The 24,438-nt window shown below is 44.3% G+C and overlaps 2 protein-coding genes across 2 annotated transcripts in view; one reads left to right on the top strand and one right to left on the bottom strand.

Annotated features, from left to right (window-relative positions):
• The window catches only part of slc15a4 (solute carrier family 15 member 4), a 50,020-nt gene extending 32,650 nt beyond the window's left edge, over positions 1–17,370 (top strand). Inside the window, exon 9 of the mRNA XM_080004040.1 lies at positions 15,527–17,370. Coding sequence (XP_079860166.1) covers positions 15,527–15,678 — 152 coding nt within the window. The 3' untranslated portion in view covers positions 15,679–17,370. The remainder of the gene's footprint in view (positions 1–15,526) is intronic.
• Positions 17,371–21,566: 4,196 nt separating this feature from the next.
• The window catches only part of LOC307232860 (transmembrane protein 132C), a gene marked incomplete at its 5' end in the record, with an annotated part of 136,220 nt that continues 133,348 nt past the window's right edge, over positions 21,567–24,438 (bottom strand). Inside the window, one exon of the mRNA XM_080004062.1 lies at positions 21,567–23,495. Within this exon, the coding sequence (XP_079860188.1) occupies positions 22,326–23,495 (1,170 nt within the window). The 3' untranslated portion in view covers positions 21,567–22,325. The remainder of the gene's footprint in view (positions 23,496–24,438) is intronic.

The following is a 24,438-nucleotide window of genomic DNA, read 5'->3' as shown; positions in this document are numbered from 1 at the left end:
TGGAGGCTAGGTTAAGAGGAGAGGTGGGGATCAGCGAGCAGCAGTGTGGTTTCATGCCAGGAAAGAGTACTACAAATGCAATGTTTGCTTAAAGAATGCTGATGGAAAAGTACAGGGAAGGCCAGAGGGAGTTGCACTGCGTCTTTGCGGATTTAGAAAAAGCATATGATAGGGTGCCAAGAGACGAAGTGTGGTATTGCATGAGGAAGTCAGGGGTGGCAGAGAAGCACGTTAGATTGGTACAGGATATGTATGAGGGCAGTCAGACAGTAGTAAGGTGTGCAGTAAGAGTGGTGAAGGCATTCAAAGTGGAGGTAGGATTGCATCAAGGATCAGCTCTGAGCCCTTTCTTGTTTACAATGGTGATGGACAGGTTAACAGATGAAACCGGCAGGAGTCTCCGTGGACTATGATGTTCGCGGATGACATTGTGATCTGTAGCGAGAGTAGGCAGCAGGTTGGGGAGAGCCTGGAGAAGTGGAGGCATGCATTGGAGAGAAGAGTAATGAAAGTCAACAGGAGTAAGACAGAATACATGTGCCTTAATGGGAGGGAGGGTGGCGTAAAGCTGAGAATGCAAGGAGTGAAGGTGGAGAAGGCAGATGACTTCAAGTACTTGGATTCGACGATCCAAAGCATCGGAGAGTGCGGGAGAGAGGTGAAGAAGAGAGTACAGGCAGGGTGGAGTGGGTGGAGAAGGGTGTCCGGAGTGATCTGTAACAGAAGGGTTCCAGCAAGAGTGAAGGGGAAGGTCTACAGGACGGTAGTGAGACCAGCTATGTTGTACAGTTTAAAGGCGGAGGCATTGATTTAAAAAAAAAAAAAGGGCAGGTGGCTGAACTGGAGGTGGCAGAGTTGAGAATGTTGAGATTTTCATTGGAAATTACAAGGATGGACAGGATTAAGAATGAGTACATTAGAGGGACGGCTTAGGTTGGACAGTTTGGTGGAAAAGTGAGAGAGGCCAGATTGAGTTGGTTTGGACACGTGTGTAGGAGAGATGAGAGTTACATTGGGAGAAGGATGCTAAGGATGGAGCTGCAAGGCAAGAGGAAAAGTGGAAGGCCAAAGAGAAGGTTTATGGATGTGGTGAGGGAGGATATGCAGGCAGTTGGTGTAAGGGAGGAAGATGTGCAAAACAGAAGGTATTGGATGAGGATGATCCGCTGTGGCACCCCTTTACGGGAGCAGCTGAAAGAAGAAGATAGCATACATTTTTTTAAAGGGTTTATTTAATACATATACCTTGAATATTGGTGGTTGAGTATAACATGTAATCACTTTATTTTCATGTGGGGGCTAATAGTTAACAACAACGATACTTTTGTATACTTAATCATCTAGCATTTACATTTGCAACTCCCAGTCGAAAAGGCTTGGTTGAGGATAATTTCCTTGCTCTTATTTCTCTATTTCCTCCCGCAGCTTAGTGAGAATGTCAAAGCACTCTTCGACTGGCAGTTCTTCCTCTTTTTCTTTAGCTGGCTGTGGTGCTTTGTCACCCTACTCCTGTGTAACACCGCACGCTTTCTTTAAGTCAGGCATCTTGCATTCTTGTTTGCTTCTGCTGTCTGCAGCCGGCTTCTCTTCCTTTCTTTTCTTTCTCTTTCTTTGTCTGCACCCTGTCTTTGTGCATGGCTTTTCTTTGCTCGTGCTTTATGTTTGCTGAAGGAACGAGACCCCAGGAGGGGTAGCCTCCTTTTCTTTACGTTGGTATTGCCTTGGTTCTTTTCAAAGGCGTTTTTAGCCATATCTTGGATGTGAGCCCAGGTGGTGGTGTCCTTTCCTGTGCTTTAAGCAGGTGCTTGTTGCATGGGGACCAGGGGGTGTATGGTGTGCCGTGCTGCACTGCCGCAAGTGTCGCAATGATGTTATTTAGGGAGGCTTGAGTTGTATGGTGACTTGCAGCCCTGAGGACTGCAGACCAGTGTTAATCACAGGCTCGGGGCTTGATTACATAGACCCTCTTAAGTAAAGCTGCCCCTGGGAATGAACTAAAGCCCCTTTCCCACATGGAATCTGTAACATTACTGGATAAAAAGTAAGTGGCAAAGGCAGTAGTCATTCACACATTGACCTCCTTTGCGGAAATGTTCAGTATGGAGTCTGTTTGGGCGATCTGTCTGCAACGGGTGTACAATTCGAATCTTTTTCATTTTTCTCCTGGCTCTCAGAAACATCCTGTTTCCACCTCCCTGTCTCTTCGCCCCTTCCGGACGGACTCGGTTACCTCCGCTAACGGAGCGGGTACAGAGCCCCCGTCCCTGGATGCAATAACCCTAACCCACTGTTATAAAATCAGTGTGATAATTTTAAAACGGTCCTACGCTCTCTGCCTCCAAAGAAGGAACCTTCTCCACCCGTTCTACCTCTCTCATGTCCGCTCGTTCCCTCTCCGGATCCGTGCTCTGGTGCAGCTGCCGGGCAAGTGAAGCGCTTGTGTCCGAGGTCCCTTCACCACCCCACTAACTCTAAAAGACACGTCTAGTGTCTGAGTGGCATTTTGAATTAGAAAAATAATACAATTTAAGAATATAAGGTTCTATCTTCGTAGAGACTGGATGTGTCTATGAAGCCCAGTGCCACGTTTAGGATCGGGTCGCCATTTTCCAAATGGTTTTATTTTATTCCTAAAAACAAATAACTTTTGAAATTTTGTTTGTACGAAATAAATATTCGTAAAAACCCACTGTTTGTGCTTTGCTGGTATTTGACTTTGGCCCCACCCCTACTTTACATGCTTGTCTTGCAACTTGCAACTTTTACGGAACATCGAAACCGGCTCCTGATCCCACATGCCAATACGGAACATTGCCAGTAGATTTTCAGCTTTCAGTACAAATGTGATGGTAACTGCTGGCTTGCTCCAGAGATGCTTAAACCTCCTGTTAGGTTCTATATTCAACACTTTCTCTTTTGCATCTAATAAGAATCAAATCAGCTGTAAGAAATACAATATTTGTTATGGAAGATAAAGAAAATATTTGACGAATGATTTAAGGACTGACATTTTTCTTAGCGTTCATTATATATGGAAATATTGGTTTCCATAAGTGCCCATGGTTGCTTCCATTCTCCAGGTCATTGGTTTAATCCTTTATATGAATTTCCTTCACTTGCTAACGCAGAAGACCATTTTAATCCTCTTGACAAAGACTGCATGGTGGAGCTCTTTTAACCTCGAAAGCTCAATCAATAGAAGGTCGACCCTCGCTCTATCACGAGCATATCCTTTAAACAGAAAAGCTTTTTGTTCCAAAATGTCTTCTATTTTTGCCCAGGTTGATCCAGCCTTTGAGAGAGTACCTTTTTACTTGGAGCAAATGGCTGCAATTGCTTGACAGGAAATGGCCTTTTTCCTTTGTCGGTTGTTGAAGTGCTGCCTGGTCCAAGATCAGATGTCTGGGATGTGTTCAGACGCTCAAAGCAAGTTGACATTCGCACATCCCACTCACAAAGTTCCAGATAATATTTAGTAAAATGTCACTGTTTTAACGCAAGCCTTTAATGTCAGATCAGGCAAATTCTAACTTTAACCCTTGAATTTCCATTGGAAGCACCATGTTGCAGTATTCAGCTGTCTTTAAGAAGTTTTTCATCTTTGAGAGATGACGGCCTTGGTTTCAGTTCATTTTAGTGGTTTAATCATAGCAAAATAGCTTGTATTTTGTAGTGTTGGAGAAAAGCACCAAAAAGGTTAACGAGCAACAGGACTGCTGCTGAAAATACACATAAAAACACAAAAACAATCATTAATTCCCTTTGATTTCATGCTGAGACAGAAGATGCCATTGAATCATTAAAGTTCCTGTTAAGCCAGAATAAATGTGTTCTAAGTTTGTCACACCACAGAGAAAATGTGTTATTAACCACCCAGCCAAATTTGAATGAATAAAAAAAAATCGGCAAGTAGTAGCCGAGTTTCAAAATCGTAAAAATAAAAAGGCTGGTCCCTTTGTTCCCTGCATGTCTGCCGAAGACGCTGAAACCACGCTCAATCGCTTTAGTTGTATTAAACGTTGACATTGGAGTCAATTCCATTTTTGAATCTTCCTTTGCTGAACTCAGTCCCCAGTCCTGTGTTTCTAGTTGCTCACCTCAAAGAGCCATTGGGGATGGTAGCTCAGGAGGTAGAGCTGGTGGTCTAGTGATCCAAAGGTTGCTGGTTCGATCCCAGGCTCCTCCTGCTAGCATGCTGTAGTGTCCTTGAGCAAGACACTTAACCCCTAATTGCTCCTGATGGCTGCGTCCGTCGGTGTTTGAACAATTGTAAGTCGCTTTGGATAAAAGCGTCTGCTAAATGACTAAATGTAAATGTAAATGTAATTGTCTGGCTGTGGGACTCCTTTTTCACCAGTGACACTTCCTCGTCCTTCACAGGCCAGGTGGGGCACCACGGCTAGCATGCAGTTAATTTCAACGTAACCAAAACTTGCGTGGTCAAACCAACAGGACAATAATATTTTGTTCCAGGAACATAAACGCTGATTTATACTTTTGCCAGTGGGTAGTGGGAGGGGAGGGAGGGGGACGCAAAGGGACGCACAGTGGAGTGGAGATCGTGGGCGCAACATCCTCTGCACGTGTCTGCCGGTGGGTGTCGCACAGCAGAGCGGAGATCCCTTTTACTCCAGGTGTTTATTCCCAAAACAGCGTTTTATCCCTAACTCTGGGCTGTTAGCTTAGCTTATTTCATCATTGATACCAATTCCAATCCGGTGTTAATATAGTGTTAGGGGAGGGGCTATAGTGGGGCCACCATCCATCGTCCAACTCTGATTTCGGCCCGTCCAAATAATTCGGACCACAAAAATGGTAAGAAGCAGTTTAACAGTCTTCACAATTCATCGTTCACTGTCTTTTCACATATTTTCAGCAATTACTTTCTAACATGTATAATGTTTTTAGAAACAAAACACTGAATTCACTTTACAGGGACTTTAAAATATTGACACATGCCATTGAAGCTCAAAGTCGGTTGATCTGTTTTCAAACCTTTAATAGATGTTGACTCGCTTTATCTCTACTCACTTGATATGCTCAAACAGACCCACTAGCAGGTACATTGGACCCCAAACTAGTTTGCATACGGTCAATAGATGAAGTGAAGTTCAAGATGATCGCATTCTTGTTATTAGCAATTCAGCAGCTTTCACTTCAAGTTTAGGAATTTCATATGAGTTTAACTTCATTTAAATCCTCTCTTAAAGCAAGATTTAAACATAATCTACCTTATTGATTGTATTGGATAAACATTATTTGGCTCATGAATAGTTTTCACAGCAAGCCACGGATTCATCTTCTGCGGCTAGAATAAGCCTGACATGCTTTTGAAAGAGCTAAGCTTCTAAAGCCCTGTTCACACATAGTTCCCGGTAAATTACTGGGATCACCTTTCCAGCACAGCTAGTGATTTTCACGATTCACACGTCGCCTGACTTAGGCTGGGGAGCTCTCCGGCCAACAGCCGACTCCCCTCACCCGCCCGAAGTGGGAGTGAAAGTCAGCCACGACCATCTGCGCCACCGGCCTATGGACCACCCAGAAGTTAAAGGGCTGGAGAGCGAGGTACCACCGGGTGATCCAGGCATTCATGTCCTTTGGCGGTGGAGCGACTGCAGCGGGGCGTGGTCTGAACAAAGGCTGAAAGCGCGTCCCAGGAGGTAATAGCAGAGGGAATTGAGGGCCCACTTGATCACCAGACACTCCTCCACTGTGCTGTACCTCGACTCCCACTCTGAAAGTTTGCTGCTGAGGTACAGCACCGGCTGCTTAGTCCCCTCCACCTCTTGGGACAAGACAGCGCCCAGCCCTCTGTCCGACATGTCGGTCGGCAGATGGAAAGGGAGAGAGAAGTTAGGGTTAAACAGCACTGGCTTCCCACAGAGAGCTCACTTTACTTTTGCAAACGCTTGCTGGCACTTCTCTGACCACTGGACCAGATCTGGAGCACCCTTTCGAGTTAAGTCCGACAATGGGCTAGCTAGGGTTAGGTTAGCTCCGAAAAGTCAGGTACAAACCTCCTATAGTAGCCGGCCAGCCCAAAGAACTGCTTCACCTCCTTCTTTGTCTTGGGCCTCAGTGTGATCGTGACCGCAGTAGTTTTATCAAGCTGTGGTCGGACCAGGCTCACCCAAGTGGTAGCCCGGATACCGTACCTCCCTCCGTCCCACGGCACACTTCTTTGGGTTGGTGGTGAGCCCCGCCCGCCTCAGTGACTCAAGCACTGTGCCCACATGCTGCATATGCCCCTCCCAGGTGTCGCATAATTATTACATAATTACATAATCTAGGTAGGTTGCGGCGTATGCTACATGCGGACGCAGGATGCAGTCCATGAGTCTCTGAAAGGTGGCTGGGGCACCGAACAACCCAAGTGGAAGTGTGTGAAAGTGGTACAACCCGAACGGAGTGGGAAAACGCCAACTTTTCCTTGGATTCCTGAGACAAGGGAATCTGCCAGTAGCCCTTGGTTAAATCCAGTGTCATGAAAAAACGAGCCGTAACTAACCAGTCGAGAAGTTCGACCCGACTTTTACACCACATTCACCCTTCGGTAGTTTATGCAGAACTGGACCGACTCATTGGGCTTACACACCAGCACGATGGGGCTGGACCCATTACTCATGGACTTCTCTATCACCTCTCGAGGCCATCACCAGCATGGCCTCTAATTCCGCCTGAACAATCTGTTCAGTGTTTATATTCGGGCAGGTGATACCGCAGAGGGCACACCTTCGCTCCCGGCGTCCTCACCACATGGTAGTGTATGAGGGACGTGAGGCCTGGCAGGGAGGAGCAAAAACATCAGAGAAGGGATGCTGAAGTGCGGCCAAGTCCGCCCCCTGGACAAAGAGAGAGATGGTTACTAAACAGGGCCACAGTATGATCGGCCGCTTTTGGAACCTCTGGGCCCAAACTTATCCCACTCAATGGGAATCTGCCGGTAGCGTTTGGTTTATTCCAGTGTCGTGAAAAAACAAGTCATAACTAACTGGTCGAGAAGTTAATCGAGCCATCCGCGGCCAGAGCCACGACGCCCCCACCCCCTTCATTCTTTTAAGGGGTTCAGGTGAGGTCGCCCCCTGCCTGTCAGATTGTTGGACCTCATAATCAACCTCTCCAACCCGCCGTGTAACGACAAAAGGCCCTTGACACTTTGTGAGCAATTTAGAACTGGACATAGGGAGCAACACTAATCCCTTGTCTCCCTGTGCAAATTGCCCGAGCTGAGCCCCCCTGTTGTATGAGAAGCGCTGACGTTCCTGAGCCTGGAGCAAATTCTCCCGTGATAACGGCTGAATCTGCTCATGTAACTTTTTTCTCAGGTCCTAAACATACTGTATCTCGTTCTCACTAGTGCTAGGACCTTCCTCCCAGTTTTTCTTAATTAGGTCTTGCACCCCGCAGGGTCTCCTGCCAAAGAGCAGTTCAAAGGGAGAAAATCCCTTGGAGGCCTGGGAGGGTCCAACCACTTGTCCTAATTACGGCTACCTAATGAACGAACTTCCAAATCACGTTTTTCAGCATTTTATTAAACCGCTTCACTAGGCCGTCGGTTTGGGGATACTAAACGTTGGTCCGAATTGAGGGGATGCCCAGTCACTCGTAAAGTTCCCATATACATGTACATAAGTCTATTCCCCATATACATAAGTCTATTCCCTTTATTTCTATTTTGTACCTCCACTCTGCATTACCTTTGATTTCTTTATTTTGTTTTATTCTATATTATTCGACTTACTTACTGCATTACATTTTAGGAATCAGTTAGTTAGTCAAGTAGAAATTTTTAGGTAGCCATTTTGTTCAGTCTAGAACATATTGTGCGTAATCACCGGGTGCGTTGCATTGACATTTCACTGCATATACTGTATGTATGTATGAAAGCATGTATATGTATGTGACGAATAAACCTCTTGAATCATTTACGTGACATAAAGGTGCTGCCCTGGTTGGTCAGGTTTTCCTTCGGAATCCCGACTCGGGACATGACCTGAAACAACCGCCACGCTTTTGGCCGTAATACTGCGCAATGGCACCGTTTGGGGGTACCTGATTGCATAATCCACTAGGAGTAACACAAAACGATACCCGTGGGCACTGCGGTCTTAACGACCCGAAGAGGTCCATACTGAGTCTTTCGAACTGGGGGTAGGGGCCTCAGCGGCACTCTTGACGTGGGGTTGATTTACTGGCACTCAGGACACGCAGTGCGCCATCTACGTACATCTGTCCCTTGTAACAAATTTTGAGCCGGACCATCAGATACGTGTGAATATCCCCATCCACACAACAAATTTTTCTCCCTAAGATGCTTCCACCAATGCCTCGGGCGCTGGGATAGGCTGGGGACCCTGTGGATCCTGTGGTTGGACGCAGCGGGCCCTGGACACGCTCCTCCGGGGCATCGCGGATCTGGTCCTCTGGCCGACTCCCAGTTGGCAGCCGCGGGCCAATGGTCAGTCACGCTCGAGCTGGCGAGGACACACTCCAACTGGCAGCGGGGGAAGTCCTGCTTTTCCTCCAGGTCTGCAAGGCACTTCTGCAGCTAGTGGAGTGGCTCCAGGGCCCCTTTCACTCGGCGCCCTGCCCCTCCCTGTTCAGGCGCCACTTGTGGGATCTCTGCCATCTGCAGCCTCAGCTTAACCACGCCCCTAGGTCCGTCACACACCTTTTTACACATGCCATGACAACGCCGGAATTATTGGGGCAAGGAACAGTCCAGTGTAGATGCGATCTTTGGACAATCTCAGCAATGGACTGAATCGGTGTGTGTGGTTCAAATTCAAGAGATTATTTGTCACATACATATACATACAGTCATACATATATGCAGTGAAATGTCGTGACACGCGGTGATTACGCACAATAAGCTCTGTGTGTGTGTGTGTGTGTGTGTGTGTGTGTGTGTGTGTGTGTGTGTGTCTTTTCAAGCACAACCTGTCCACGAGGCAGGGGGCCGGGCAAAGTTCTCTATCGGCAAATGTGATTGTTCAGAGGTGAAGCATTCAGATCAGCTTTTGTTCGTCCAAACTGATTGGCTTCCTGTTGCAACTTGCCGAGCACGGAAATGAACAGATCTGCTGACTGTTTTTTATCTAAATGATCCACCAAGCACTAATTGAAATTATGTTTGGATTTTATTATTTTCATCTGATATTATGACTGGAGAGATTTAAATATGTTGGACTTGAACAGATTTTCCTGGTCAAAAATCTGCAATTATCGGATAACGGAAACGCTGGTACCACCATTTTCCCGGAAATGTTACTAGGTCTTGAGGTGGAAAATTAACGAAACAGATTTCATGGCATATCGATCCCTGCTTCCATTGGCATATGACCCCATGCAGGAACGGTTCCGGAACATTGCTGGGAAAGACTGCATGTGTGAAAGGGGCGTAAGTGATCGACAGGTGGAATGGACTAAGTAGAAGGTGGAGGTAGAGCCTGACAGAAACAGTCTTTATTAGTCACGCAACACACCACACTACAACACATGCTTGCACACACACACACACACACACACATGCTTTGATGGTGGCCGGTTAAATGTCAAAAGGGGCTAGTCAGTTAGTCAAACTCCACACAGAAAGGCTCCTATTTAGGAGCACGGTGCCAACAGCGCCCCAGGCGGGAATCGAACCCAGGACCTTCTTGCTGTGAGGCAGCAGTGCAATGCACTGCGCCACCGTGTGCGCCACTTAATGCATTATAAAAATAGAGCAAAACTGGGAATTGAAACTCTACAATTTGCCTAAGCTATTCCATAAATGAAAATTTTGCTAATATTTTAAGTTTCTTTTTTGGTTTTGGGGTGGGGTGTAATCCTTCTTTGGCAGGTTAGCAAAGGCAGCAGTAGTTGTAAGGTTTTAGACAACTCATAGTATCTGTAAAATTCTGTAAAATTTAAATTAGTAAATCTAAATCTGTCAGAATGTAGTCAATCAAGGCTTTCTTTTTATGCAGTGTAGGTAGCCTGCCTGCACAAACACACACAAACTCCCATTGATGTCTGCGATTTGATATCCTGCTATATTAATTACTGTAAGATTGTAGATCCTTCGTCAAGGGGAATTATCAATTGTAAATATAAAGCACAGGAGAGTGCAAAATTTTCCCCCTCCCGTGCTCTCCTGTCAAGCACATTGTTTTTTTACATGAATCATTCATAGAGTTGCCTTTAAGTTTTTTTGTTTTAATCCGTTTCTTACACAGGAAACCTTTCCTGGATTAAGACGACCAACAGAATAGGCTGAAATCATAAAGGGGTTAGGACTTTGAATTGCCCCCCATTTCATTAATACTCTGTTAGAAATTCACAATTTAAATCAAGCTTTCTAGTCCTTTAAATGCTAGATCAAAGCTTTCCAGAGAGACAACCCAGGACAAGCTATCACACCTGTGTTTGATTCATTCTATTAACATGTCGCCTTTATTCTCTACCCATTTGTATTTATCCGCAAAACACTGAGGCTGACAAAATATCGATAAGATCTGTAATGTCCGCTGATACCACACATTGTGATTTGCTCTGCTAAGCGCAGTGTGCACCATGTAAAACACTTGGATGCCTTTGTTTCAGATTTGTTAATGCTGTTCTTTGATACCAGAAGACACTGTTAAATCCTGTATTTACGGATTTGCAGTTTTGTCCTCTCCACTGTGGGTTGTACCGTCGTGGCTGGAAAATGTTGTTACCATTGCACACTTGCACAAAAAAACTCACTAAAAAAATTGACTCTAAAATAAGATGAAATCTGCAAAAGTTTTTGGTCTCCACAATTCTTTATTTTACTATTAATAGTACAGAAAAGTGTTTTTTGATTCAGAACTTAACATATCTTTTAAAATCATTAAATAAACAGAAATGGCATTTACAAAATGACTGACACCCGAATATTTGGTAGTACAGCCTTAGGAGAAAATATACTGCTGCCAAGTGCTTCCAATAGACTTCAGTAAGATTCCTACGATTACTCTCTCTACCTACTCTCCACAGATATTCAATGGGATTTAGATCTGGACTCATTGCTGGCCACTTAAGAGCAGTCCAGCGTTTTGTTTTAAACCATTACTGGGTGCCTTTTGATGTGTGTTTTGGGTCGTCGTCCTTCTGGAGGACCCATGACTTTCGACTGAGAAGCATCTTTGTGACACTGGGTCAATCATTGCACTCCAAAATACCTTCGTAATCTCCAGATTTCATGATGCCATGCACAGATTCAAGGTAACCAATACCAGAGGCAGCAAAGCAACCCCAAAACATCAGTGAACCTCCTCCATGTTTGACTGTTGGGACAGTGTTCTTTTTTTTGAAGGCTTCATTTGTTCTGTAACCATAGAGTTTATGCGATTGACCAAAAGGCTCTAATTTGGTCTCATCTGTCCACAGGACATTCTCCCAGAAGGATTTTGGCTCGTTCAGATGTGTTTTGGGAAACACCAGTCGGGTTTTTTTGTCTTTCTCTCTCTCTCTGCAGTGGGGTCCTCCTAGGTCTCCTACCACAGAACCACTTTCATTTAAAGTCGTTGAATGAGTGATTATTAGATTTCAAGCACCTGTGACTCACCGTAGGTGTGTTCAAGGTAAATCACCTTCAAATCAAATTATTGGCTGCAACAAAAGGTGCCAATAATTTTTTTATTGTCCAGGCCAGTTTTGGATTTCTGTGTGGAATAAGCTAGAATTCTGAATTCTTTTTCAGCCTTTTTGTTTTGTTCCTCTGCAAACCAAAGATGTGGATACCAAAATATGTTTTAATTTAACAATTTTATGGAAGAAAAAGGTGCGTTATTTGGAAAACAAAAACAAGGTTGCCAATATTTCTGGCTACTACCTGTGGCAGTCTGGTGCCGTGTCAAAGATATTGACCAGGCTTTGGCTACAAGCACCAGCATTTACTTTACATGCCTGCTGCTGGCATTATCGCTCTCAATACAGTGGGCTCTGGCTGAAATAATCCAGTAGTCCTTTTGTTCTATTTCTCAATTGCAGACCTTTGTAAATAAATAAATAAAGTTTGTGATATTGAAGTGCAACATTTCCAAGATAGCACAACAACACAATAGCACAACAGAACAACACTGATCACAAAAAAAGAATGGAAGCAACATCAATCTCCCTGCAGTGGTTTAGCATTGATCTTGCTCATGTTTTTGGCATCTATTCAACGTCAACCATGTCTAACACTGAACCAACATTGATTGTACCTCGTCCATGGATGAGTAATCACTACTTCAATAATTTTTTTTCATGTTTCATTTTACCCATCACTACACATAAGCCAAATCACAATTAACATTTGAATGAGAATGAACACATTTACGATTATAACAATAAACTCCATCAGATGGATTGCACTTGCATGAAACTCATCAGATGCACTTTCGTCACTCAAACTTCTATGTTGAAGTCCTTTCCTGAAATCAATGATGAAAAGCACACCCAATATCAATGTTCAGTCAACATGATTAAAATCACATTTTCAATGTGGGGAAAAACTATCGATTCCCGTTCAATATTGATTTCACCACTGACTAATGGTCAATGCTTTTGACCATATTTCAATGTTAAATCAGTACCACCAATTTTTCTGGGTTAGAATGTGTCTGTGTGGCTGACTTGTACCATCTCAGCTTATTTGGTAATTGGTAATTCAATCCCAGCGATCTGCTTGCAGTAACATGTTTCCCAGCGGCAGTGCACCAATACCTTGTGACTGGTCATTGAGTCATGGACTTTGTTTGTCTAGGGTCATATTATTCACCGTCGGTGCTTCCACTTCTGCTCAAGTTTGTAGTCACAATAGCAGTGTCCTATGGAATAGAATACCCAAAAAAGAAAGACATCATTCTGTTCTTCAGGGCAGTCCAGTCCAGACACTGTTGTTACAACATTTGACATGTTTTATGTAGCACTACAGTAGATTTTATTCCACATGCAGTAATATTTATTGCGGGGTACCATTTTGCATACCCTCCAGAGATCGGTGGCACTGATCTTGTTCGTGTACATAATTTATATGCATTCCCAAAATTGAGTCAAGCAACATCAATTCTGAAGGAAAACTGAAAAATGTGTTGGAGCCCTGTGCTAGTCCCCTGAGTCACATCTTGACCCTAAGGGCTGCCGCCTGTAAAAGCACAAGGTGTAATTAGACTGGCGTGTCTTATATCCCCGGGCTGTCAGAACCTCTCCGCTGCCCCACACACCACATTACCAGCGCTTTCCACCAAGGGATATGGTACAACCACTCCAGGCTTACCCCCTTATCCAATTAAATCCAGGCCCCGCTCCTACTTCCCTGGTTCTTTATTTGGTGTGACATTCCCACATGAGGTACCTAATGGGTGGCTTTCTCTCTGGCAGTGGATTGCTCTAGGGCTTCAGATTTTCTCATTTAATGACGGGATTTAGGATGTGGACTACAGATAGTGCTGTTCATTGTATCGCCCGGGGGCATTCTAATCAAGCCAACAAGTTTGTTGGCTTGGTTTGGTCAACTAGTTGACCATACCTTGACTAGGCCAGCCTTTAGCAACAGCACTATGCTTGGTTTAAATGACAATGGAAGGAAAGCAGCCCCTATGGCTAGCACAATTGTCTCTGTTACTCACATAAGAAAATGGATGATTTAGTATGGTTGTCGTGTTAAATCTCAGCAGGGAAAAGCCAAAGAGGATTTGTTTGGAGTTCCCCTCCAGTGTCTCATTGTTGAAAGGACAGCTATGAGGATTACCAGGGCATCCCAGCTTGGACATGGCTAGCCTGGTTGTTAAAACACAAAACCCTGTGACTGGAAGGCTGCTTATTGGACTCTCCATTTCAACACGCCAACAAAAACTAGGCAAGAGAAGCGATGCTGGCCATCGTTGACTGAATTCTGAGATATCTGCGTCAGTCCCGCGTCAGTAAGTCCAGTGAGCAAATTCACCAACCGATGTATGAGGCATTCTTAGCCTGACATGAGCTTCAGTTTGGAACAGAACTCTGAAAGTTGATGTCAAGTGTCAGGTTCATGACAACACAAGTACAGATATTGAAATCCTGCCTCACCATCTGCCATGTCTACATGCCCTTGAGCAAGACAAAAACCAAACTCACAACAGCTTTGGCTGAGTTTCTCTGCAAATAACAGTACGTGGCTTTAGTTTGAAGTGTCAGTATGTAAATGTGTGCACCCCGTCCATTATCTAACTCCAACTGTTCCTCTAGGCTGTTGCTGTGAACAAGAATGTGTTCATTCACGCATCATTAACTAAGCTTTAAAATAATTATTAAAATGAGGGCCTCTGTCATTTGCCAAATAATTACGATTATAAATTAAAGCGTTAAGTGAAAGGTTTGATTAGGCATGGAGTGACTTTGGAACTGTAAGGAAAATGCTTGAAAATGGAATAATTATGCAGTTCATTTCCTCATCAATGCTATGACTCATTGTGTTTGTTATTAGTCATAAAGCAGGTCTCAAACGTGCACGTTTAAGAGCACTATTTTCCCAAGCCTCGTTCTCGCCTGAGAATTGTGCTCTGGGTGTGGTGGACGGTCCGCTGGCTCGTTTGTCTGTCTGTGTGTCTTTGCCTCCCGCCCTTGTGCGCGTGAGTCACATTTCAATCCCGGCAAATCACAGCGGAAGCATCACAGTTTATTTTTTGCTGCTTTCTATTGCATCCCATTCCCACGGGGAAACAAACAGTCCTTTAATACAGATGAAAGACTCCCTGGCTGGCATCACAGCTGAGGGCCCATATTGCTGTTATTCGTCAGGCTTCAGTCCCACATCATCAATACTGCCTTCTCAATCCATGCTGGAGCGCAGCGGTCAACCGTCTTTACATTTTCAGCATTTCACAGTTGTGAGATGAAAAGAAAAATGCCCCCCGCTTCCTCTTCTGAATCTTTATTCCTGACAGACCACTTCAAGCTCGTGCTTTATGCCGAGCAGAAAGGAGCGCAGAACCACAGAAACCTGCCATAGGTATTTGCCAGGTTGTGCCCGTTTACCTTTAAAAGTGGCGTTCTATTAATGTGGAATGCGATGTTTTGATAAATGTGGCAGGCTGCTGTTCTCCTTTGAACTGCAGAGAGTGCCAACATCTGCTTGGAATGTCAAAGCAGATTTTATTCATTTATTTTTCCTCACTGTTTAAAAAAAAAATATATATACTATATATATATATATATATATATTTCTGTCTCGATACTGCGACTCTGCATCTGAAGCGTCAATGTCACTCCTGCGTCACGGCACTGCCAAGGCTCCGAGGTCGAGGCACTTTTTTTACCCCCAACGTTTTTGTAATGACATGACTGCTTTCTCCTTCTCTCTCTCTCTCTCTCTCTCTCTCTCTCTCTCTCTCTCTCTCTCTCTCTCTCTCTCTCTCTCTCTCTCTCTCTCTCTCTCTCTCTCTCTCTCTCTCTCTCTCTCTCTCTCTCTCTCTCTCTCTCTCTCTCTCTCTCTCTCTCTATTTCTCTCGCCCCCCCCCCTGCCCTCTACCTCCCTCTCTCTCTTCCTCTTCAGGCAACATCAATGACTGCTCCCTGCACTACTACTTCTTCCTGCTGGCGGGGATCCAGGGCGTTACCCTACTGGTCTTCCTCATCGTCTCCTTCAAGTACGACACGCAGCGGGACAGGGTGGCAAGCCACCGGCACAGCGCCACCGCATCCTGACCGTGCCGTCCCTCTCACCCTATCTGCCTTTCTACGCGCAATAATCAAATTACCGGTTTCAGTCAGTTTCACCTCATTTCCCCGAAAAGCAAGCAAAACCTTTTCCTTTAATGTATATTTTTTGTATGCTAATATTTAAAACTTAAAGCAGGGATTTCTCAGCCTCACGGTCTAATGATAGCAGTTCTTTTCCAGCTCTGGCTGAATACACCCTCTGAAGCTGCTGAAACCATCACAAATTAACACAGGCACTGTGAAGCAATTGTCTGGGCTTGGGTAGCCGCAGCTTCCCTACTCTGGTGCGTTTTATCCTGTCGCAGCGTTCGTTTTGCACTTGACATTAGTGGTGCCGTATAGAGACGATGCTTGTACGGCTCAGGCCTTTTGGTCTTAGAAATGGCAAAAATGGCAGTAACTGTTTTCTACCCTTTTATTCACCTCGTTCTGCCAGTGTGTGTGGTTTGCCATGGTTTCTGGACGTGCAGTTGTATTTTTATTTTTGATGTTGAATAAATGTAAATGTTATTTTAGCATAAAACAGATAATCCCTATAAATTGTAGCCACTGTCAGAATAGGGACTGCAGTGAAATTTTATATTGTGCTCACCAAAATGTGCTCAAATATAACATCAAATTACGTACAATATATTTACAAAAACAAAGGACTGAGCAGCTGCTTTGTCAAGACACAAGACACAATTCCCAAACTCCTGGAAAGCCTCAAAACTGGCGATCACTCTCTGCTTAGACTGCAAGGCCAAAAGTTGCCGTCAAGTTTGCCTTAAAATGATTTTCGCCAAAACTATCGTTAACTTTAACATAGCGCTTGTAGATAAACCAATAAGATTGTTTTTTTATTTTTTTGTATTAAAGGCGTTATTAGCAGTTACTCGTTAGTAGTAATTGTGATATAAATTCATATTCTATAGAATTCTGTCATATTTATAATAGTCAGTTTAGGGTTAACATTTGTTAACATTTGATTTTAATTCAGGTATAATGATCACGTTTAAAAGAGCCTTTCTGTTGAAAAAAAAATAAAATTAAACACGTTTACTCATTGGTACTATAGGTATATGTTTCATAAATCTAAACAGCATTATTTCTTAAACAAATACAATACAAAACAAATAGAAATATATTGTTTAGGTTTTCTCATACTGTACAATTTGACTTGGAAGGTTCAAGGTTGTCAGAAAGCGATCAAAGTTTATTAATTTATAAAGCACACATCTCACCCTCTCTACTCCAGTGACAAATATTTATGTGTTTTCCTTTCATTTTGGGAATAAGTACGAGCTAAAGGTACAGATTTTTATCATCTTATAATTTTTAACTCACTCTCAGGGTTCATGGATGGGTGTTTATTATGCACACGAGCAAGGGTAAAACTCTCTTTAACATCTCCAAACAAATGGTTTACACACTCGGAGAGCACGCAGAAAATAAAGCACTTAAACTCCATCCGCTAGTCGTCAATGCCGGTTAATAATAAAAATTGGAGGTGGGAAGATTTACAAAAATGTTCCCTGTTTTGCTGAATTATTTTGTATGTTGTTACTTTTCTTTGTTGTGTTATCTCTATTATGAAGGGTTTGATATGAAGATGTACTTCGGTTTAATAATGCCCGATAACCAGGACGTTTTCTCCTCGGTTGTAATCCTGGCCATTAAAGCATACAACATTTTGAATTTCCCTCTCAAATTGTCTTTTCTTGCAAACACGTCATAAATAAAGTTCTTGGTTTTCCTCATTCATGAAAATAACAAAAACAATACAGTAGTTGGAGACACAGAAGTTGGTGAAAGACGTTTCCCCATAAGCTGCTGATATCAATTGTTTTCAAACTGAACAATTCAAGATCAGTTCCATCTGGGCCTGGTTTCCCACAAACAGTGCTTACGATATGTGAAGGCAAGTGGCACTATAACTTAAAAAAATCATAATTATTATCTTGCTTGGTAAAGTCTGACTGATCAAAAAGACTAATACGAACCCTCATAATTATTGTTCTAATTATGTTATGTTAATTTTAATTTTTTTTGTCCTAAGGTAAGCAACTTACAATGTACAACGACCCATATATAACTTCATTAATACATATGACAAACCCTGCAGCCTGTGAAATACAGGTGTGAAGCCTCGGTTGAAGCGTTTGGATTCTCAACAGGGAGGCGACACGTTTCTCGGATGTTTCATCAGACGCAAATTGAAGTTGGCGTGTTTTTTGTTTTTTTCCCCTTCTCTTCTCGAGAGGGCCCTCGGGCACCAGAGGGTGGAGCAGCCGCTTCCCCGTCAATGTACGTGGTCAGCTTTCCTGCGCGCGTATGACAAAGCAGACAGCTCGATGTTTTGAAAGCCAACACCATGCCTGCGGGTCATGATGTTGCCGTGGCAGCCTGTTTTCTAACGATGTGAGGAACTTCTGATGCATCATAGCGGGGCTTTACGACTGCAAGGAAGCAATACAGAGAAATATCATTTTTGGCTTCTAGCTTCTTTGGAATTATAGACCATGGGGTGATGGGGGGGCGGGGGTGAATGCTGTAAGATGTGTAGAGGTCTAAAGTTGAGTTAAAAGGTAAACCTCAATAAAAACGATAAAAAAAAATAAAAACCAAGCTTTTGTTTGTGAATTCAGAAGCTGCGACATGGTGTATCTTCTGTCCATGAAATATGCAGTGAAATAAGCTATAAAAGGAAACAATCCTCTTCTTTTTTTGAGCGCAAATACACTGGGGATAATGGGAAGTTCTTGTTAATTGTGACTGTAATTGTTCTGACTGGGACTTTTTGTAGTGAGAGAGCCGCAGATGCTCCTGAGGATGTTCCTCTTGTAGTCGACAGATTAAGAGGTATCGTTACATGTTAATTAAGATAACGCTAGTGCAGACACAACGTACAAAAAAGAAAACGTCATCCAGCAGCCTTAATTACAAATCAGCGGCTTTTAAATGGGCCTGTGTTTAAATCAATTTGCTTACGGTTCTGAGTGTTTTTGGCTATATTAAACACTAATATAATAAAGTTGGGCTTTCACTTTGTTGTCATGACGGCACAAAGGCCTAGTCTCTGTTTCAGACAAACGAGACAACGCGCAAATGCTTGTTTAAATATGAGGAATTAAATTGCTAAAGATATAAAGAAAGGGATTACAGGCATTACAGGTTAAGACAACCGTTATTCTTGTGCTTGGCTGTGGGAGCGCAAGTGATGGTGGCATAAGTGTGCTCCTTCAGTCGGATCGTCCGTGGAATAAACAGCTGTAAAATGCTTTTGCCGCTCACATTACCTGGATTTACAGCGTTATTCCGTCTTATTACGAGCAGCCCTGGCATTTACTGTCCCGCCGTTGCGTGGGGTCCTGACTCCATGCGTATGGGCTTCCAGGTATCAGGCCGGGTACATCTATACTCGACCTTCTCTTGTTTAGTCTATTTTTTTTTTCTCCAACGGGAAGAAAAAGAATGTCTTGGCTTCTCTGGCTTATGGGTCCCAGCCAGAGCCAATGCCTCCCCCGGCCCCGGCAGGACGATATATCTGTTTGACATGGCCGCTGAAGGGCTCTGCCAGAGACTTGTTCATTGCCTTTGAGTGCTTGACTCATCACTAATATTTTATAGTAGAGGATGTGCATATGCTCCTGTGTGTGTGTGTGTGTGTGTGTGTGTGTGTGTGTGTGTGTGTGTGTGTGTGTGTGTGTGTGTGTGTGTGTGTGTGTGTGTGTGTGTGTGTGTGTGGGCGTGAGGGTGTTGGCCTGCTTGTTTGACGAATGGCTGTCCCACCGTGGGATGCCCTGGTCTAGAGACTGTGTTTACAGGATTCTTAGATCTGGCTCTGGTGCGATGCTGGTGTTTACGAACCGTGCTGCGATGGGTTCCCACGACTTCGTCTTGAGGAATTGGTTGGATCCAAACGTCAAGCTGACCTAGACGGCTTCTCCTTAAATCTGCCATAAATGTGTATCTGCGAACGGGTTTTGGCAAGCAATTTTTTTTTTTTTTTTTTTTTTTTTATATGAGATGAATGCAAAAATAGCAACATTGATAAAATAGCGAATAATAATTTGGAAAATTACAAATACAAGGCCTTGAACATGGGAAAATTACAAATACGGGTCCTTGAAAACGAGGAAAATTACAAATACAGGGCCTTGAACACGGAGACCACAGGGAGCACAGTCAGCCATAAACGAGAGTTTGTTGTTCTCACACCAATTTAATTTGAAATCCATAAAAAAAAATCATGAGTTCCCCTTCCTTCTTTCCTTGACAGAAAGACATTGCACAACATCTCTGACGCCACGTACTGTATGTATGAGCACACACCTAAACCCCGTACACAACTCCGGGGAGGGGCGGAGGGGAGGGAGGCACGGGGGAGGTGGGGTGGGGAAGGATGTTAAAGCCAGTTTTTAATCGGCCCTGCCGCTCTGTTCCCGTGTGACAAGGCCAACGACTGTCACGGCGAGAGTCGCTGCGCTGTGTTAATTACGCTGGGCCCTCCATCAATCACGTCCCCGGTGGCTGACAGTTAAATTCCTCCCAGGCCGGCGCTGTGGCTCCGCTCGCCCTTCACAGTCCACAGCTGCTGCTCCCAGCGCACTGCACAAGCATGGACCCTGGCTTCAACACCCACCCTCGGAGCCCCTGATAGAGCCGCCACTCCAGTCAAATCACACTGAGGAGCACAGCAGGGATTAAAAAAATAAAAAATAAAATGAACCATCTTTCTTTTTTTCGGGATGGAGGCAGAGACAAAGGAGTGAGGATGAAAGGAGCGTATGTCTTTTTCTTCTCTATCTTCTTGAGTGTGCAGAGCCAAGCGTGCTGCGGTTTTAGCACATTTTGGTCCGGGGTAGGGGCCGATACTTCGGGGTTGAAGTAGGGAAGGAAACCAGCAAACGATTGCGATTAAACAGATTCTCAAGATTTGGTCCGGACCCACTGCCGGTCCTGCAAGAGCTTCCAGGGGGTCCCCAGCCAAATGTTTTGGTCCTACAGTAGTTTCACTGTTGTCTGGACAAAATGTACCCATCTTCTAAGCTTTAGTTTGGTCCCAGTGTCAAAATCTTATTAAAAGGGGGTCCGTGGGCCAAATGCGTATAAAATTGAGGGTCCTTGATGTGAAAAAGGTTGAGAACCACTGCGATAAAAAGATGAAAATGTGTCTGGTGGTAAAGAAAGACAGAACCTAAACTGCATCTAATCACATCTAAAGGATTCTTACTCGGACTCCTTGGCCCCCCCGCCAAGACAACAGTATGGCTGCTGATAATCAATTGGATCCAAACTGCAAGTAATTGCGCTCAAGCTGTGAATATAATACAAACATATCTCGGCTTGATGGATAACAATGATCATACTGGGGAACACAAAAATCCAATCAGCCGTCACTACTTTGACGATCGCAAATTTGTTGAGCGAAATGCAATTTTTCAGCCGACTGGTTTTCGTTTGGAGACATATTTTTATAAGTCAGTATTGTTTGCATAATTGTCTAACTCAGAGGAGATCTGCCTCTCCCAAAAGACACATTTAACACCTTGTGTGTTTCAATTCCCCACTTAGAATCCGCACATTAGAGGAGTCCCAGAGATAAAGGTAACAGGAGAAAGAAGTAATGAGACCATAATTACCGTTTTTACTTGTTTTCTGTTTGTTGTTGTGTTTTTGTGCTTCAAAATAAGAGTTTGGAGAGAAAACGTAATTTAATGTGTTGTCAGCTTAATTGCTCCTATGAAAACTGGCTGTCTTGATTTAGAACCGTGGTGATGGGGATTAAATGGCCAAATCCTATAATCAATTACATAACGGATTGTTGTTTTCCTTTTTAGCAGCAACCCCTTTTATTGTTATTGAGTCAATAACTTCAGTCAGCGACTTAAGTCCCATTGAGGAAATAGTGTTAATGTAATTATAGGTGAACATGGGTCCCTTGTCTTGCCACATCTCATTCCACGTGCTTATAAAAAGCTGATACACGCTTTTGACATAGTTGAAGATTCTTTAAATGAAATATGAAAATACAATATACAGTGCAACGTTACAATGCCTTGGGGATTCGGTTGTTATATACACAGTGGGATGAAGAGGAACTGCAGGAGTTGTGCCTTTTCACGTCCATCCACATGCAGGACTTAGTTTGGCTTCCACTTTGTTTTGCAAGAGCTTCCCGCAAAACAACCCTCGGAAATCAATATTCAAAATCTTACAAAACCATTTAATGTGTACACATACGCCCCCAAGCGTCAAGCATCTATCTAATCCTACCTTTGTCGTCTGTCTACGCGCCGTCCGGATCACAATTCTTAGGTAACGCAGATCAGCTCTGCAGACATCATTTGATTCTATCTAAAACTGTAGAAATGAAATTATGATAAAAAGGTAATCAAGAGAATAACAAATTGTGGGAAAAGAACAACAAACATCTTATCTTCACTCACTGACGTAATATATTTGTGATTTGCCATCAGTTCTAAGTGGTGCTCTGACTTTCTTGTTCACGTTGAGTTCAACGACCCTTTGGCAGGTTTGTGTGTGATCCAGAAAAAAACAACATCTACCCAATGGATCCAGTTTGTACCCAGACCCAGCACTCCTGTGAAAGGCATAAGGGTGAGTTTGTTTCAAGTGCACAGAGTACACTACGCCACCTCTTTCAGAGCACTGTCATTTAACCTTTCCATGTAATTGCGCAGCTCCTTGGAGTCCCCCAGCTCCATGTCTTGGCACACCCACTTAATGTCCTGGCTGTGGCCCACACTCAGCGTGTTCACTGTAGGGAAGCCGCTGTCCGGCGGGATGGTGGTGAATGTGGTGAACTTGACTCTCTTCCTCTTGGTGGTGGGCGAGTCTCCCTTGGTGTCCTTGGTTGGGCAGCCGGGCTCTGCAGCCCGATGCACCTGGCCCTGCACGTTCTTCTGAGATGCCCCTCCATTGAGAAGGTGGCTGCCCTCCTCCAGCCCGCTGCTGGAGTCTATCATGGAGGTGTGGTCCTCCTGCTGCGGCGACAGGCTGACCTGGCTCTCCAGCAGCTCTGCCTCATTCCCCAGCCACACCCAGTCATGGGCGTGGTTCATGTTCTCCTGCCCCTCGATGGATAGCTCCTTGTGGCGGTACTTGAGCGTGTAGGAGATGCAGTTGATGAGGAAGACCAGGATGGCCAGGCAGAAGACGCCCAGCAGGGCGTACATGCCGATCTCCAGGTCGGTGAGGCCACGCACCGTCTGTACCAGGTCATCGTCCACGTTGCGTCCGCGTGGCAGGTCCACCTGGGCTGGGAAGTCGGAGAAGTCTATGGGCATGTTCTGGCCACTGTCGTCGGAGAGTTTGTCCCCATTGGGCCTGCGCATGATAGCGCTTTTTGTGGTGGTGGCCCTCTTTAAGATCCCGTCCTCCATGTCAGAGATGGAGCTGCCGTAGTAGTGGTTGTCGAGGCCGGTTCGGTCCTGGGACGGGGACAGCCTAGCTCTGGTCTCCATCTCATCTCCGTCAGGGCTGTAGTCGCCGGCTCCACCCCTGGAGCCATCGCTCTGGCCGAACTTGACTCGGATATTACAGTTCCCGGCTGCCAGGATGCTGCGACGCTTGAACTTCTGGCAGAGCTCGCAGACCGTCATCTCCACCCGGACCAGCAGGCCCTGGCCCTCAGCCTCTGTCACGATGACAGGCCACTTCCAGGAGGGGTCTTGCTGCACTGTCACAACTTCCTCATCCAGAGAGGTAGCTGTCAGGTGGAAGAAGTCCGAGTTGTATAGGTCGAGAGGAGCCATCGAGCCATCACTGAAATGCAGCCAGGCGCTGATCACAGCCTCCTGTGAGAAGAAGAGAAGACACAACAATGAAAACAATAAAAGTACCAGAAATCCCATGCACTCACACACTCAGAGAAATAACAGAGACACACAGTGAAAGAAAGGAGGTTTGTTTGTTGCTAATGGGAATGAAACTGTACTTATATTTGTGCTGCAAAGAACAAGAATAACCACAACAACAAATATTTTAATATTTGTCGGTGAGGTAGTACATCATTAGTAATCCTACTGACTTCAGAGTTCATAAAATGTGACATTCGGTTCATAAAATAGATTTATATCAGTATTGTCTGTCTTGGCGTTTCATTTTCCTCCCATCAGTAACTGTCAATCATACACCCACGTTCATTTTAATTACTTTGTGGACAGAGATTTTAAGATTTTTCAAAAGGTGTCTCTTCATTCCTGTGTCTCTAGTACTCAGTTAGTAAAAAGACATCCTAGAAATATCCACGTGTTTTAATTTTCACGATGCACAGAGACATATACCTCACTTCAGACTTTATTAAGAACACCTATACGCCTACTTATTCATGCAATGATCTTATTTTCCAATTGTGTGGCAGCAGTACAATGCATACAATTATGCAGAAAAAAGGGAAAGAAAAAATGTGATTTCTGTGTTTTCGACCTTGGCAAGATTGTTGGTGCCGAGGGGCTGGTTTGAGTGTTTCCGTAATTGTTGTTCTCCTGGGATTTTCACGCACAACAGTCTCTAGAGTTTACTCAGAATGATGCAAAAAAACAACAAACTTCCAGTGAGCAGCAGTTCTGCGAACGGAAACACCTTGTTGATCAGAGAGGGCAACGGAGAACGGCCAGACTGGTTCGAGCTGACAGAAAGGCTACGATAACTCACATAACCACTCTGTACAATTGTTATGAGCAAAAAAACATCTCAGAATGCACAACATGTCGAACCTTGAGGCGGTTGGGCTACAAC

Source organism: Zeus faber (assembly GCF_960531495.2).
Source record: "Zeus faber genome assembly, chromosome: 7".
Lineage (NCBI taxonomy): Eukaryota > Metazoa > Chordata > Actinopteri > Zeiformes > Zeidae > Zeus > Zeus faber.
The sequence above is the reverse complement of the archived record's forward strand: the minus strand, read 5'-3'. Positions and strand labels throughout refer to the sequence as shown.